Genomic DNA, 16,759 nt, shown 5'->3' on the forward strand with positions numbered 1-16,759 from the left:
CCTTGTGCTGAGGGCCCCAGAGCTGGACGCAGTGCCCCAGGTGAGGTCTCAGCAGAGCAGAGCAGAGGGGCAGAATCCCCTCCCTCGACCTGCTGGCCACGCTGCTGGGGATGCAGCCCAGGATATGGTTGGCTTTCTGGGCTGTGAGCACACATTGCCGGCTCATGTCCAGCTTTTCATCCACCAGTACCCCCAAGTCCTTCTCGGCAGGGCTGCTCTCAATCCCTTCCTCCCCCAGCCTGCATTGATATCGGGGGTTGCCTTGTCCCACACCTGAGAGAAGCAGGGCCCCGGGGCTGCTGCGTGCCCCAGGTCCAGGGACACACACACACAGAGATACGATACGCGGTGACACATGATGACATGCCATGGCAGAGGTGATGTCATGGGGCATGGCATCACATCACATCACGCGATACCACACTTGAGGAGGGGGTGGGGACCTGGGGCTGCCACGTGCCCCCAGCCCAGCTGGGGAGGCGGGACACAACACGTGGTGACACACCACGACATGCCACAGCAGGGGCGATGTAATGAGGCCTGACATCATATGTGACCCCGCTGATGATGTCAAAGGGAGGCCCCACCACATCGCAGGCCCTCAACATGGGGGAAGAGAAGGAGGATGGAGGCAGCCCTGACAGGGCCCCAGCCTGTGAGTGCCACTGGGGGGACTGGGGTGGCCTGGGAGGGCACTGGAAGGCATTGGAGTGTACTGGGAAGCACTGGGAGGCAGTGGGATATACTGGGATGGGGCTCTGAACTATACTGGCACCCACTGGGAGGCACTGGTCCATACTGGAAAGCAAGGGTCTGGTGGTCTGGGCTGTACTGGGAGTCACTGGGAGACTTTGGGCAATACAGGGAAGGTGCTGGGCTACATTGGGATGGTGCTGGACCACTGTGGGAGGCACTGGTCCATACTGGGAGGCATGGATCTGGGGCTCTGGGCCATCCTGGGGTGGCATGGGGAGGCTCTGGGCCATACCATGAGGGTCCTGGGCCATACTGGGAAGGTGCTGGGAGGCACTGGTGCATACTGGGGAGGAGGGTTCAGAGGCTGTGGGCTGTGCTGGGAGGCAGGGGGAGGCTCTGGGCCATACTGGGAGATGAAGAGAAATGCTGGGGGGGGCACCAGTGGGCACTGGGGTGTACTGGTGCTTACTGGTGGGTGCTGGGGAGGGGGAACGTACGCCACATTCACGCAGTCAAGTGGCTGAACGAGGCAGGCAGGGCTGGCTGGAGACTGGGAGGAGAAATGGGGGAACGGGCAAAACCGGGGAAATGGGGGAAAAGAGAGGGGGAACCAGGGGAAAATGGAAAATGGGGAGGAATGGGGGAAGAAGTGGGGCAAAACCAGGAGAAAGTAGGGAAAAATGGGAAGAAAAAACCCAGAGGAAAAAAGAGGGAAATGGGGGAAAATGTGAAAAAACATGGAAAATGGGAAAAGGGGGGAATCAGGGGGATGAGGGAAGAAATGGGGGCAAAGATGGGAAAACAAGAAAAATGGGAGAAAATGGGGGAAATGGGGGAAATGGGAAAATGGGGGGGGAACTGGGGGAAAATGGGAGGAATGGGGGAAGAAATAGGGGCAAAAATGAGTGAAAATGGGGAAAAGTGGGGGAAAAAACAAGGGAAAAATGGGAAAAAATGAAACGGGAGAATGGGGCACAAATAGGCAAAAAGTAGGGAGAAAATCAGGGAAAATGGGGGAAAAAACAGGGTAAAATGGGGAAATGGGGCAGAAACAGGCAAAACCCAAGGAAAAACACGAGAGGAGAAAACTTAGGGGGAAACTAGGAAAATGGGGAAATATGTGGGGAAAAGGGTTGGGAACAGGAGGAAGGGGGAGAAACAGTAGAAATGGAGCAAAACCAGGAAAAATGGAAACAATGGGGAGAAAGGGAGGGAAATCATGGAATGCAGAGAAGAAATGGAAAAGAGGGGAAAATTGGGGAAAAATGGGGGAACAGGAGAGAGGGAGCAGTGCACAAACGAGGCCAAATGGGTCAAAACCAAGGGGGTGGAAAAAGGCAAAAACGAGGCAACTGGGGCAAAACCTCCTAGTTACGGGAGTCGGAGCAAGAATGGGGCGGAATAGGCCAAAACAGGTCAAATGGGAAAAAAAACAGGGAAAAATGGGGGCAGAACCAGGAAAAAGTGGGGCAATATCAAAGAGAAACAGGAGAAAGAAATGGTGCCAACATGGGTGAAATGCAGCAAATATGGGGCAAAAGAGCAAAAATGGGGCAAACCCAGGGAAAACAGGCAAAATGGGGCCAAAGGGGCAAAAATGAGGCAGGGTGGATCTGGGGGTGGTTATGGGGCGCGGGGGGCAACTATGGAGCAGCTGGGGGTCAAATTGGGGGACACTTATGGGGCACTTGGGGGAACTGGGAGCAGTTATGGGGCACTTGGACAGGAGTGGGGCAGTTGTGAGATGGGAGAATTGGGGGGCAGTTATGGGTCCAGTGTGGGGAACTGGGGGCACTTGGGGGGCAGCCGTGGGGCAGGCCCTTGACATGGGTCAGAGCTGGAGTTCCTGGAAGTGCTGATGGAGGGGCTGGGGCAGGTGGTGTGGGTGATAGGGACCCCCCAGGCCCCCAAGCACACCAGTACGGCCCAGTACATCCCAGTACCGCACATGTGCCACCCTGGCTCACTCATGACCACCCCAGTATGGGCCCAGCACTCCCAGTACGATACCAGCCAGAGCCGCAGGTCTCCAAGCACGATCCCAGTATGGGCCCAGTGTTCTAGTATGAGCTCCAATGCTCCCAGTACAATGCCAGTCTGGGCCACAGCTCTCAGAGTATGATCCCAGTATAGCACCAGTGCTTCCAGTATGATGCCAGCCTAAGCCACAGGTCTTCACGCACGATCCCAGTACGGGCTGCCACACTCCCAGTATGAGCGCAGTGCGTCCACTACAGCACCAGCGCTCCCAATACAATGCCAGTCTGGGCCAGAGCTCTCAAGGAGGATCCCAGTATGGCCCCAACACTCCCAGACTGGGCCCAGCACTCTCAGCACAATGTCAACTTGAGCCACAGTTGTCAGCCAGATCCCAGTATGGATACCAGTGCTCCCAGTATGATGCTAGCATGAGCTACGGTTAAAGTAAGATCCTAGTATGAGCCCAAATATTCCCAGCATGGACCCAGCGTTCCCAGTACAGTGCCAGCCTGAGCTGCAGCTCTCCGAGTACGATCCCAGTATGGGCCCCAGTGCTCCCAGTACAGGCCCTAAGGTTCCCAGTATGGGCCTTGACACTCTGAGTGCAGCTCCAGTGCACTCCCAGCACAGGTCCCAAGGCTCACAGTGAGTGCACTCCCAGTGCACAGTGAGTGCACTCTCAGTGCTCCCAGTACAGGCCCTAAGGCTCCCAGTATGGGCCTTGAGGTTCTGAATGCAGCTCCAGTGCACACCCAGTACAGACCCCAAGGCTCACAGTGCTCCCAGTACCGGCCCTAAGGCTCCCAGTATGGGCCTTGACGCTCTGAATGCAGCTCCAGTGCACTCCCAGTACAGGCCCCAAGGCTCTCAGTGCACTGCCACTGCTCCCAGTACCGGCCCTAAGGCTCCCAGTATGGGCCTTGAGGTTCTGAATGCAGCTCCAGTGCACTCCCAGTACAGACCCCAAGGCTCACAGTGCTCCCAGTACAGCTCCTAAGGCTCCCAGTATGGGCGTTGACGCTCTGAATGCAGCTCCAGTGCACTCCCAGTACCGGCCCTAAGGCTCCCGATGTGGGCCTTGAGGTTCTGAATGCAGCTCCAGTGCACTCCCAGTGTGGCCCCCAAGGCTCCCAGTACAGGCGCCAAGGCTCCCCGTGCACTCCCAGCACGGTCTTTAGTGCTGCTCCAGCGCACTCCTAGTACTCCCAGTATGGGCCCCACCACTACCAGTACAGCCCCCGGTGCTCCCAGCACACAGAATGAACAAATGGTTTTTGCTCCGACCCATCCCAGTGCCTCCTTGGGCTGAGCCCCCAGACCCTCAGAATTCCCCCCAAATACAACATCACCAGCCTGCCATCACCTTTATTGCTGGGTGGGTGCATTCACAGTATCAGGCCTCCCCCAGTGAACTCCATCCGCTGTCGAGGGAAGAGAGAGAAAGGGGGTGAGTGTGGGGACCCTGCTGTGCAGGCCAGGGGGGACCCTGGTGTCCAGGGGAGCGGGGGGCACCCCGGAGTTTGGGCACACCTGTGGGGGAGCGACGAAGGCCAGCCAGTCGGAGGGGCGGGTGGGCAGCAGCCCCATGGCCTGGCACTTGTAGAGGGCCAGCGCCAGCCCCAGCCCATTGCCCACCAGGAAGACTAGCCCCTGCAGCGCCCGCCGGCTCGAGCTCTCCAGTGCCTTCAGTGCTGCAGGGAGAACAGGGTGGGACGAGGGGACCCGTCACTGTCACCCACACACCCCTGGCACCGCTGGGGACCGCGGGTGATGATGGGTGACAGGGGAGCGCCACAGGGGAGAGTGGTGGGGGAGGCACGGGGCAGATGACACAGGGGTGGCTGTTGGTGGATGTGTGGGAGTGACCGACATGGGGGTGACTGTCACAGGGGTGACTGTTTGGGGGTGTCTGGGGGTGACTGACATGGGGGCAACTGTCAGAGGGACAACATAGGGGGATGCATGGGGGTGAGTGACGTGGGGGCAACTGTTCAAGCACATGTGAGGAAGCTGATGTGAGTTTAACTGTCATAGGGATGACTGCTGGGGGACACGTGGGGGCAACTGTTGCAGGGCACCATGCATGGTGGGGGCTGTTGTAGGGACAACTGTTGGGGGATATGTGGGGCCAACTGTTGCAGGGGTTGATGCCGGGCAGGGGACCGCCGCAGGTATGTTGTGCAGCAGGGGACGGCTGTGCAGGGACACCCGGCGAGCTATCACCCGCGTGGGTCTGTAGTGTGGGGTTGTACTCACTGGCGGAGAGGGACATGAGGGCCTGCAGCGGGCGCCAGCCCATCATGCAAACCATCATGGCGGGGAAGATGGAGATGGTGTTGCCGGCCATATACATGATGAACAGGTTCATAGGGATCTGCTTCAGCGGCGCCAGTGCCACGTCCCAGCAGCGCTACAGGGAAAGAGGAGTCCCAGGCGTCCGGGATGGGGGCGGGGGGGGGACCGTCCTCGCACGGGACCCAGGCATTTGGGACAGGGACCAACCCCCCCATGGGGAACCCAGGCATTTGGGACAGAGACCAACCCCCCCACGGGGAACCCAGGCGTTCGGCGGGTGTCCCTCCCTCCCTCCCTCCCGGCTGCCTCCCGGCCCACCTTCTCCATGAGGATTTTGTCGCTCTCGTGGACACCACCCTCCCCCAGCTGCCGCTCGGCGAACCCCAGCGGCCCGCGGCCCTCGGCGGCTCCACGAGGCCTGGGGGTGGGGATAGAAGGGGGCAGGTGAGGCCGGGGAGACCCCTGACCCCCCAAATACCCCCCAACCCCCCGTCCCCTGGGCCTCACCGCCCCCCCGGCGCCGCCGCCAGCTCCAACGACCACTTGAAGCGCCGCCCCCGCACCGCCGCCGTCGCCATCTTGTGAGGGCCCGAACGGGGAGCTGGGGTCACGTGCCAGGGTCATGTGACGGGGCCGCAGGCCCCCCGGGGCCCCACACAGCACTCCCTGCCCCATAGCAACGCCATAGCAACGCCATGGCAATGCTCTGCCCCATAGCAGCCCCGTAGCAGCCCCACATAAACCGTATAGAAGCCCCATTCAGCCCCCCTCCCGGTCCGTTCCACCCCGGAACTGTGGTGCCGGGCCGCAGGTTCCGCCCGGAGCCGGTGACACGCGGACGCTCCGGCCGGCCCTTGGTGCGTCGCGGATACGGCCCCGGGCGGCGCTGCCGGGGGCGGGGCGGGGCCGCTCCTTCCCCATCGCCTCCTGCCCGCTCCCCCTCCTGCCCCCGGCCTGCGCCCTCCTTCTCCCTCCTCCCCTCTCCCTTCTCCCCTCTCCCCTCTCCCCTCTCCCCTCTCCCCTCTCCCTTCTCCCTTCTCCCTTCTCCCCCCTTCTCTCCTCTCCCCTCTCCCCTCTCCCCTCTCCCCTATCCTTTCTCCCCCTGCCTGGTGTCGTCCGCCCCCACCCCCCACCCTGGCGTCCCTTTGGCAGTTTGGTGGGGTTTTTTTTTTCCCTTTTTTTTTTTTTTTAAAGTTATTTAGGTTGGTTTTCTGTTTGCTTTATTCTTAAATCTCTTGGGAGTGATTATGATTTCTTTTTATTTCTGGTGCCTGTGGTTTTTGACTTCTCGGGGATGGTTTTTGCTTTTCCCTTTGCTACCTATAATTTAAAATAACTCCCGAGACGCACAAAGTATGTTTAGAGAGGAGGCATTGCTTTATTCTGCCCAGGGTGCAAGGTGGAATACTTCCACAGATCAAGCACCCCTACAGAGGTCCATTTTGACATTTATACATGGCAGCTAACACACCACGCCTACCTAATCCGTAATCATCGCACTGAGCATCCGCTGCTTCCATTGGCCTGCATCTCTGCTGCTTAATTTTAAAACGACAGGGTGATTTTAGTTCCCTGCGCATGCCCAAAAGGGGTGGGGGGGGGGTTGTCCTTTCATCCCTCAGTTGGGTCAGTGGTCGCAATCTCCCCTTGCCAGAATTACTTTTCCCACAGTTCCCAAGCCTCGGCAACCGCCCAATTTCTCAGCATCCTCTGGGGCAAGATGTTCCCTTTTATCACTGCTGAGCTCACATTTGTGCCCTTCCCTTATCTTTGCAACCTTCTTTGTAGCAGGATGTTTCCCTTGTCAGTCCTTGGCATTCTACAGATTCGTATGCTTTTGAGGATGTACTCGCTGTTAGCGAGGCATTCATTGCTGATACCCTCTTATCTGGCCTACGCATGATTTGACTGCCTTGAATATTCTAAAATTCTCATGCGTTAGTTTCCACTCCCAACTGTGATCCTTTCTTAACTATTACTAACGCCTGCACTATTTCCATCTCACCCAAGAAAAATATGTACATTTGAGGTAACACTTCCCCCCTTTGGAAGCTTCAAATATTTCATTTGAGACTTCCATAATCTTTGATCATCATTATGTTCTTGACAAACAGATTCCACATAATTGCTTGTTTCATGCATCCAAACAAAATAATAGGCAATTACAATCATACCTGTAATATAGACAAAGCCTTGTAGTAAACTTTGAAGCCACCCAGTTAAGGGAGAATTCAAATCCATGTAACATTTCACTCAGCCATCCCATTTCCATTGTAGCTCTCAAATCACAACTTGATTTTGCTGCTTGTTTTACCTTGTCTTCGTTAATCATCAATTCAAGAGTTAGATACAAGTCTCTGGTTAGAACTCCCTAGTTCAAGGGGCTCAAGGCCAATTTTGGTAATGGGAGGCAGGCAGTCACACTACTACTACTATGGATTATTCTGAATGACTGGGTAAGTTGCAAGACTAGATTTCCATAACAGTATTACACTTACGGCTTTCATTTTGTCTAAGTCAGAATAATCAACAACTTGGTTAAATTTTAACCAGCTACTTCTTAATGTATACTGTCCCTGCGGGCAGTATATGGGTTTTTTTTGTTTTTATGTTAAAATCTTAGTTTCTATAGTACCATCAGAATCATAACTAAAATTATTTCTGTTACAAACAAAACTATACCCTGTATATAATCAAAATCTATGTATGATGCTCCCTGATCCCAAGTAGAGTTCATGAATTAACCTTCTTAAATTTCAAATGCAAAGAGTTTTCCCTCTGTTTTTCTACAATCTACATATCTGGAGAAAGTCCCTTTTTGATCCCAGTGTAATGGATCCAGGGTCCCACTCCGCCAAGCTTGACTGCAGTCTGTGTGGTCTGCAGGACTTGCAAGGGCCCTTTCCAATGTTCTTTCAGGGGTTCATCGTTCCAGGTTCTCAAATAGACCCAATTTCCTGGATGAAATTCATGGACTGTAGTGTCTAGGCCCAAAGGTGTTTTTAATTGTAGGTAACTATTAAGAGAAGACAGAGCCTTCCCTAGAGAAAACACATATTCTTTAAGGTATTTTTTCCCTAGTAATTCTGTAGATCCTGGCTCATGATTTATACTTGGATAAGTTTTCCATATAATATCTCAAAAGGGCTGTCTTTTTCTTTGGACTTTGGTATAATTCTTGCACTCAATAATGTTAATGGCAGAGCATCTGGCCATTTTAACTGAGTTTCCTGACAAATTTCGTTCAACTGCCTTTTAATTGTTTGACTCATTCTTTCTACTTTCCCACTAGACTGCGGCCTTCATGGAGTATGTAAATCCCACGTAATTTGTAAAAATCTGGACGCTTCTTGAACTATCTCTGTAACGAAATGAGGTCCTCTATCTGAAGAGAACCCTTCTGGTACCCCAAATCTTGGTATAATTTCTTTTATCAAAATCTTTACCACCTCTCTTGCTTTATTGGTGCAACGTGGGAAAGCTTCAGGCCATCCTGAAAAAGTATCAACAATTACCAACAAATATCTATATCCATTACAATTAGGTAATTTGGAAAAATCAATTTGCCAGTATTCTCCAGGTGTAAAACCTCTTTTCACCTCTCTGGGAGGGGGTCTCCTTTGGATCTTCGGATTATTTTTGACACAAATTTCACATTGTTGTGTAACACTTTTAGCAATCAGCATCATATTGATTCCTACAGCATATCTCTTTACTGCTTCAATTAAAGCTTTGGTTCCCATATGCATACTCTTATGGGTTCACTCCATTAACCCCTTCATTATTTGTGGAGTTAGAACACATTGTCCAATTGGGATTACCCACCATCCATCGGTAGTCCTTATGCATTTCAATAATTCAGCCAACTTTTTTCTTTTTCTGTATAATTAGGGGTGTCGATTTTGAAAGTTCTTTCTGGGACTAAGGCTGCTACAGTTGTTGATAGCAACAGGCTGATAGTTGTCTCTTTATATTCTTCAACTGTGTCTGCCCCCAATAAGATGTCATCTACATATTGTAACAAGGTGGTGGTGGTCTCCTTACCTTGCCATTGCTCCTGTTCTTTTGCTAGCACATTAACAAAGATTGTGGGGCTGTTCTTGAATCTTTGGGGAAGCAAAGTCCATCACAACTGCATTTTGCGTCCTGTTGTAGGGCTTTCCATTTGAAGACAAGCAGCTTCTGGCTTTGTTCTTCCAATGGAATGCAAAAGAAGGCATCCTTTAAGTCCCATATTGTAAAATAGTCATTTGAATCAGCTGTTGTTAAAGTATAAGGATTGGGTACCACCAGATGTACATCAGTCACTCTTTGATTAATAGCTCTTAGATCTTGTACTAAAAGGTATTCCTGTGAATATGGCTTTTTAATCAGCAAAATCAGGGTATTATATTCTGATTGGCATTCTTGTAACAGTCCATATTTTAGAAATTTATTAATCATAGACTCCAGCCCAACACAGGCCTCCATTTTTATTGGATATTGTTTTCGTCTCACTGGCTTTGCTCCTGGTTTCAATTCCACTCTCACCGGTTCTGCTGATTTAGCTCTTTCAGGTTTCTTGGTTGCCCAGACAAAAGGGATTACTGCATTCATGATTTCAGAGGAGGCTTCAATTTGCTCCTCCTTATTTCCAACACCTTATGTCTCTGAAAATTCCTGTAACATATATACTTATGCTTCCCAAGCATTATTCTGCAGAATATGTACTCAAACTTTGTTGCGATCAAAGGTTATTTGTGCTCCCAATTTATTTAATAAATCCCTTCCCATCAGAGGTAATGGACATTCTGGCATACACAAAAATTCATATGTAAGTATTTTATTCCCAATTTCACACTTAATCAGTTGAAAGAAAGGTCTGACCTCTCATTTTCCCGTGGCACCAGTAACTGTCATAGAGAATTTGCTCATGGGCCCTTTACAACTATTTAGTACAGAATATGTTGCCCCTGTATCAACTAGGAATTTAACTGTCTCATTCCCCAGCTTGACTGAAACCAGGGGTTTGGCTGGAGAATCTAATTTCTCAACCCCCAGGCCCAGCAATCCGAATCGTCCATGCTAACCATAAGTAAGTCTGCCTCCAGAACGGGAGCGGACGGGGGTGTCCATTTCTTTGGGCATTTGTTTTTCCAATGTCCCTTTTCCTTGCAAATCATGCACTGATCTCTCCCCCAAGGGACTCTATTTCCTATATTTCCTGCTCCTCACCCCCCTTCGTGCCCCAGCCCCCTTGGGAAACCTCTTCCCCAAGAGGAAATTTGTGCTTGAGCAAAGGCAGCTGCTAAAATCCCAGCATTTCGCTTTCTATCCTTCAGTTTCTCTTTCGGCTTTTTCTTCCTTTCCAATCTGTCCCTATTACTGTATACTTTATATGTAATTCCTGTTAACTGAGATATCGACATTCCAGACATGCCATCTACATTTTGCAACTGTCTCCTTCTGTGCAGTGCTGACTGCCCCACAAACAAAGTAGTAAAAGTCATTCTGTTAGCCTCATCCTCAGGATGTAAATCCTTCCACTTCCAGGCTTTTTCACACAGTCTCTTATAAAAGACAGAGAGGTCCTCATCTTTACCTTGCACCACCTGATATAGTTTTGCAAGATTTTTAGGTCTAGTTACCACATAGTTTATTCCATATAATATCAGCTGCTGATATTGATTATTCATTAATCTGCCCGCCCCTATATTTGGATCCCAGTCCGGCTCTTCTGCTAGCATAAAATGATCTGGACCATCCCTTGCATTTAGTCTCTCATTTTCCTCCTGGGCTTTTTCCAGCACCATTCTCTTTTCCTTAGGCAGAAATAAAGTGTTTAGCAACACCTACACATCTTTCCAATCCGGGTCATGATTCTCAATTATCATTTTAAAGGACCGATAACATTTTCTCCAGATTTTCCCGATATGACCCAGCAGACTCCTTCCAATTCGTTCTGCCTGCTACGGGGCTTAATTCTTCACTACCCCTTCTCATACCAACAACAACATCCTGATCCCTATCCGGGGAAAACAACAATTGCACATCTCTTCTGTTTTCAAACATTTTTCCCAATACTATAAGCAGAACAACACCGAGGCAACTTCTTTCTATCCTCCATCCTCATCAATACATTCAAATCGGATATCAACAGGCTACATTTCTTCCCTGTTTCATGGATCATTTCTTAAAGTAAAGAACAAATCCACATATGGGATTTCATCCCATTTATCCTGCCTTCTGCAAAACAACATAAGTTGCAAAATGGTATTATAATTCAAAGATCCCACTTCTGGCCGTTTTCTTGATCTTCCAATACATACACTAGCCACCATTGATTACAATAATCTGCTAGCTTTTTCCATGTTAACAGATCACCTCCAAACTTATTCCAATGTTTTAACATACAATCCAATGGGGAAGCCTTAATTATTCTCCCTTCCTCAGAAGAAGTCAATTTTCCCATTTGTAAATATTTTACAATGTATCATCGTACAACAATTTTCTCTAAAATCACAAATAATATCACCAATTATTACCAATATATCACAATACAACAATTTAAATAACCAATTGTACCAAAATACAAGTGCACTGTACCAAACCCAACTCTACCCGCTCTGGTCGTCACCGTACTAATGCAGGAGAGACCAAAATACCAAAATACCAAAACCAACTCTACCTGCTCCAGTCGTCACCGTACTAACACAGGAGAGACCAAAATACCAAAATAGTACCAAAAATACAAACGCACCAAACCAAACCCAATTCTACCTGCTCCGGTTGTCACTGTACTAACACAGGAGTGACCAAAATACCAAAATACCAAAATGTAGTGGCTGCAATTAATTCACCATTTTGTACTTTAAATGGATACGCTTAATATATCAAAATAGCAGTGTCTCTATCCCGGTATCAATCGGCCACTCACCACCCACCGGGGAACTGCAAGGGGAATCCACAGAAGAAGTCGTCCGGTGCATGCTGGAGTCCGACTCGCAATCCCTCCAGCAGTAGCAAGGGTTGATCGAAGTCCAGTCTCAAAATCCAGTCCCATCTGGGGTGCCAAAACTGTTACCTATAATTTAAAATAACTCCCAAGACGCACAAAGTATGTTTAGAGAGGAGGCATTGCTTTATTCTGCCCAGGGTGCAAGGTGGAATACTTCCACAGATCAAGCACCCCTACAGAGGTCCATTTTGACATTTATACATGGCAGCTAACACACCACGCCTACCTAATCCGTAATCATCGCACTGAGCATCCGCTGCTTCCATTGGCCTGCATCTCTGCTGCTTAATTTTAAAACGACAGGGTGATTTTAGTTCCCTGCGCATGCCCAAAAGGGGTGGGGGGGGGGTTGTCCTTTCATCCCTCAGTTGGGTCAGTGGTCGCAATCTCCCCTTGCCGGAATTACTTTTCCCACAGTTCCCAAGCCTCGGCAACCGCCCAATTTCTCAGCATCCTCTGGGGCAAGATGTTCCCTTTTATCACTGCTGAGCTCACATTTGTGCCCTTCCCTTATCTTTGCAACCTTCTTTGTAGCAGGATGTTTCCCTTGTCAGTCCTTGGCATTCTACAGATTCGTATGCTTTTGAGGATGTACTCGCTGTTAGCGAGGCATTCATTGCTGATACCCTCTTATCTGGCCTACGCATGATTTGACTGCCTTGAATATTCTAAAATTCTCATGCGTTAGTTTCCACTCCCAACTGTGATCCTTTCTTAACTATTACTAACGCCTGCACTATTTCCATCTCACCCAAGAAAAATATGTACATTTGAGGTAACACCTTTCTTTTCTTTTTTAACTTCTTGCAGGGCTTATTTTGATTTCCTGGGTGTGTTTTGAGTTTATTTTAAATTTATTTCCTGGGGGGTGTGATGGGTGCACTGGATTCCTTAACCAAACTAGGGGTAGTTTGGTACAGGCTCCAAAGGAGGTAAAGGCCTGAGCTGTAAACAGGCCAAAAACTTCTCTAGTTCCAATCTGTTCTCTGAAAACCCACAAAGGAGCAGAGTGACACAGTGAGCATGGACACATATGATCTTGGAACACCAATCATGCAATTAACACAGGAATAGTGGGTGGCTTTTCCAAGACTCATTTGTCAAGGAACAAAGAAAGTTGTGGGTACAAGGAGTCGTGTGCATACGTTTTCCATCCCAAGTTAATTTGACTGCAAGCCAACCAATTTATTCCATAAATGTGACAGCCTAAGTGAGCCTTATAGAATCATAGAATCGTTCAGGTTGGAAAAGACCTTTAAGATCATCCAGTCCAACCATTAACCTACACTACCAAGTCTACTCTAAACCAATCAAGGGTAGACTAGACTAAACCATGTCCCCAAGTGCCACGTCTGCCCGTTTTTTGAACACTTCCAGGGATGGTGACTCCACCACCTCTCTGGGCAGCCTGTTCCAGTGCTTAACCACTCTTTGGATGAAGAAATTTTTCCTAATATCCAATCTAAACCTCCCCTGGCACAACTTGAGGCCGTTTCCTCTCATCCTATCACTAACTACGTGGGAGAAGAGACCAACACCCACCTCACTACACCCTCCTTTCAGGTAGTTGTAGAGAGCGATAAGGTCTCCCCTCAGCCTCCTCTTCTCCAGGCTGAACAACCCCAGCTCCCTCAGCCGCTCCCCATCAGACCTGTGCTCCAGACCCTTCACCAGCTTCGTTGCCCTTCTCTGAACACGCTCCAGCACCTCAGTGTCCTTCTTGTAGTGAGGGGCCCAAAAGGGATGCACAGCTGCGACCCCCCTGAGCTGGCTTCAGTGGCCCCATGCCACCTCTCCTGTCCTGAGCAACCACCACAACAGGTGGAGCCCGAGTCATGGACGAGATGAGCCCGACAGATGTTTTGTGGACAATTTATTGATGTTTTATGGACGTTTGAAGGACAATTTATGTGGCGTAAGGGACTGATACCTGCATAGCTATCGCAGGATGGGAAGGAGGTGGTGGCTGGTGATGTATGGCATGGGGTGGGACACCGCTGTGGTGGGGTACAGGGTAGAGGTTGTCTCGGTTTTGGCTGGGCTGGCGGGATCGGTGGCCGCAGCGAATCTCTGCTGCCCTTCACATCTCTGCCTTCCTCCCTGCCTGTCCCTGCCTCCGTCTCCCTCTCCACCTCCCCACCTACCTGTCCAGTTCCCCCAAGCTTTTTCGTCTTCTATGAACTGCCCTACACTGTCGCCTTTTAAATTTTTTCTACATCTATCTCTATCCGGCTCCTGCTCCCTTTTTTTAGGTTCTTGCCTGTGTTTCTTGTACCCTGTTGCTTTTTAAATACTCTATGTTTCCTTCTGTCCATCTACCTGTCCTTACTTTTTAATCCTTTCCTAGGTTTCATGTACCTTGTTGAGCTGGAAAACCTGTTTCGACATCTCCCTCTATCTGGCTTCCTGTCCCTATTTTTTAATTCTTGCCTATGTTTCTTGTACCTTGTTGCTTTTAAAATTTTATTTCTGTGTCTCCCTCTATCCATCTCACTGTCCCTATTTTTTTTTTTTAAGTTTTCCTGTGTTTCTTGTACATCACATTTTAAATTTTAGTTCTGTGTCTGCATCTGGCTCCCTGTCCCTATTTTTAATTTTTCTCTTGCGTCTCTTGTACCTCTTTGCATTTTAAATTTTCATTCTACATCTCTATCAGGGTCCCTGCCCCTATTTTTTAGGGACTGAAATGATGGTTTTCAAGGGTCAGAGGTCATATATCAAGGGTCAAAGATCACAAGTAAGCACTCAAGTGGTGAACAACACATTTCAAGGGTCGAAGGTCAAAGGTAAAGGGTTGAAGGTCAAAGACCACAGACCAAAGGTCACAGGTCACAAGTATGTGATCAAGCAGCAAATGACGTCTTTAAAAGGTAAAAGGTCCAGGGTCAAAGGTCATGAGGAAACAATCAGGCGTTGACTGTTGCGTTTCAAGGGGAAAAAAAAACAGGTTAAAGCTCAGTGGTCATATGTCAAGGGTCAAAGGTGGCAAGCAAATGATCAGGCATCAAATGAAGTTTTTCAGGGGTTGAAAGTCAAGGCTTAAAGGGCAAAGGTCATAAGTCAAGGGATGACAAGCAAGTGACCAAGTGATGAATTATGTGTTTCAAGGGCCAAGGGTCAAAACCCAAGAGCCAAAGGTCAAGAGTAAGTAATCGAGCGGTGAGTCACACTTTCAAAGGTTGGGAAACCAAGGGTCAAAGGTCATATAGGTCAAGGGCCATAGGCCAGGGGGTCAAAGGTCAAGGTGCAAAGCTCACGAGTAAGCACTGAGCCTCAGAGCCAACTCACTGCCAGGCTTTCTCGTGTGTGGGGCAGAATAAACCTTTTGCTGTCCCCCTGCGCCCTGGGTGCGTCTGCAGGCCCTGGGCGTGGGGCGAGTGGTCGTGGCCGTGTGCAGGGGAGGGGGAGATGTGCTGCGAGGCTGGGACGATGGACCCCTGTTTCCAAACAGCTCCAGCTGTGGGCTGGGGCCAGGGCAGCCCAGGTGGGACCAGTGAGGAGATGCAGAGGCTGGATAAGGCCCTGGGGTGCTCTGGAGGGTAATTGGGGCACCGCTTGAGTCTCTGCAGAGCCCAGCAAAGGCTGCTGCAGCTTTCCGGAGGGCAGCTCTGCCATGTCAGAGCACCGCTGCTTTTGGCAGCGATGGGGACCCTCCTGTCAGGGCCGGTTGCTGTGCACGTCCTTACTGTGGGGAGCAGAGAGCCGTGAAACAAGTGGCATTGCCCAAGGGACTGCCTGCACACACATCAGTCACGCGCCACGGAAAGATGTTTGCGTACGTGCTGCTTTTGGCTGGGATGGAGTTATTTTTCCTCGTTGTAGACTGTATGGGGCTATGCTTTGGAGTTGTGCTGAAAACAGTGTTGATAATACAGGGATGTTTTGGTTACTGCTGAGCAGTGCTGAGCATCAAGGTCTTTTCTGTGTCTCTCGCTGCCCCACCAGCGAGCAGGCTGGGGGTGCACACGAAGTGTGGAGGGGACACAGCTGGGACAGCTGACCCCAACTGACCCAAGGGATATCCCACACCGTATGGCATCAGGCCAAGCAATAACAGCCGGGGGAAGAAGAACGAAGGGGGGAATGTTTGGAGTGATGGTGCTTGTATTAGCAAGTAACCGTTACACGTGATGGAGCCCTGCCTCCCTGGAAATGGCTCTAAATACCTGCCAGACGGTGGGAAGTAGGGAATGGATTCCTTATTTTTCTTTGCTCGTGCATCCATCTTTTGCTTTACTTATTAAACTGTCTTTTTCTCAACTCATGAGTTTTCTTACTTTTACTCTTCCAATTCTCTCCCCCATCCAGATGCTGGACTCGGTCAGCTAGGGCATGGCATGAAGAGCACCCACCAGCACTCCAGAAAAGGCTCTCTATACACTCGGGGACCTCACAGAGGCCCGGAATGCCCACAAGTCCTCTGGAAGTCACACTCTACATAATAGGACTCCTCCGAAACTACAGAAAATTGTCCAAAATTAACCACAAAAATAATTAAAAATTTAAAAAAATAAAACAACCACAGTGGAAATGTCTTCTGCACAACAAAAAGTTGACTTAACTTGAACATACGTGGTACAATAATCACCGGAGGAGGCATGGAACTCGCAAAAGGAAAAAAAAAAAGCTACCAGAAGTCAGTCATACCAGACCAGAACCAACACATGAAACACCAGAATTAAAATATAAAACAACAAAACAAGAAGAACACACTGTTGTGGTTTAACCTGGCAGGCAGCTAAACACCACAAAGTCATTCACTGTCTCTCCCTGTCCCCAGTGTGATGGGGG

General features: G+C 49.8%; 1 protein-coding gene across 1 annotated transcript; it reads right to left on the minus strand.

The window, feature by feature from the left end:
* Positions 1 to 4,040: 4,040 nt before the first annotated feature.
* EMC4 (ER membrane protein complex subunit 4) lies at positions 4,041 to 5,319 on the minus strand. The gene is made up of 4 exons (XM_075726625.1): positions 5,290 to 5,319; positions 4,933 to 5,086; positions 4,207 to 4,367; positions 4,041 to 4,097 (listed from the first exon to the last, which is right to left on the minus strand). Exons 1-4 carry the CDS (start codon positions 5,296 to 5,298, stop codon positions 4,062 to 4,064), a joined length of 360 nt encoding a protein of 119 aa, XP_075582740.1. The 5' UTR covers positions 5,299 to 5,319; the 3' UTR covers positions 4,041 to 4,061.
* Between the last annotated feature and the right edge of the window lie 11,440 nt (positions 5,320 to 16,759).

Source organism: Pelecanus crispus, chromosome Z (genome assembly GCF_030463565.1).
Source record: "Pelecanus crispus isolate bPelCri1 chromosome Z, bPelCri1.pri, whole genome shotgun sequence".
NCBI lineage: Eukaryota > Metazoa > Chordata > Aves > Pelecaniformes > Pelecanidae > Pelecanus > Pelecanus crispus.

Bases quoted from the DNA above. Each gene is read 5' to 3' on its own strand.
- EMC4 (XM_075726625.1), bottom strand. The intron at 4,368-4,932 runs GTGAGTACAACC...TTCTCCCTGCAG, and splicing joins CCTCATGTCCCTCTCCGCCA to CACTGAAGGCACTGGAGAGC. The intron at 4,098-4,206 runs GTGTGCCCAAAC...TTCCCTCGACAG, and splicing joins CCTTCGTCGCTCCCCCACAG to CGGATGGAGTTCACTGGGGG.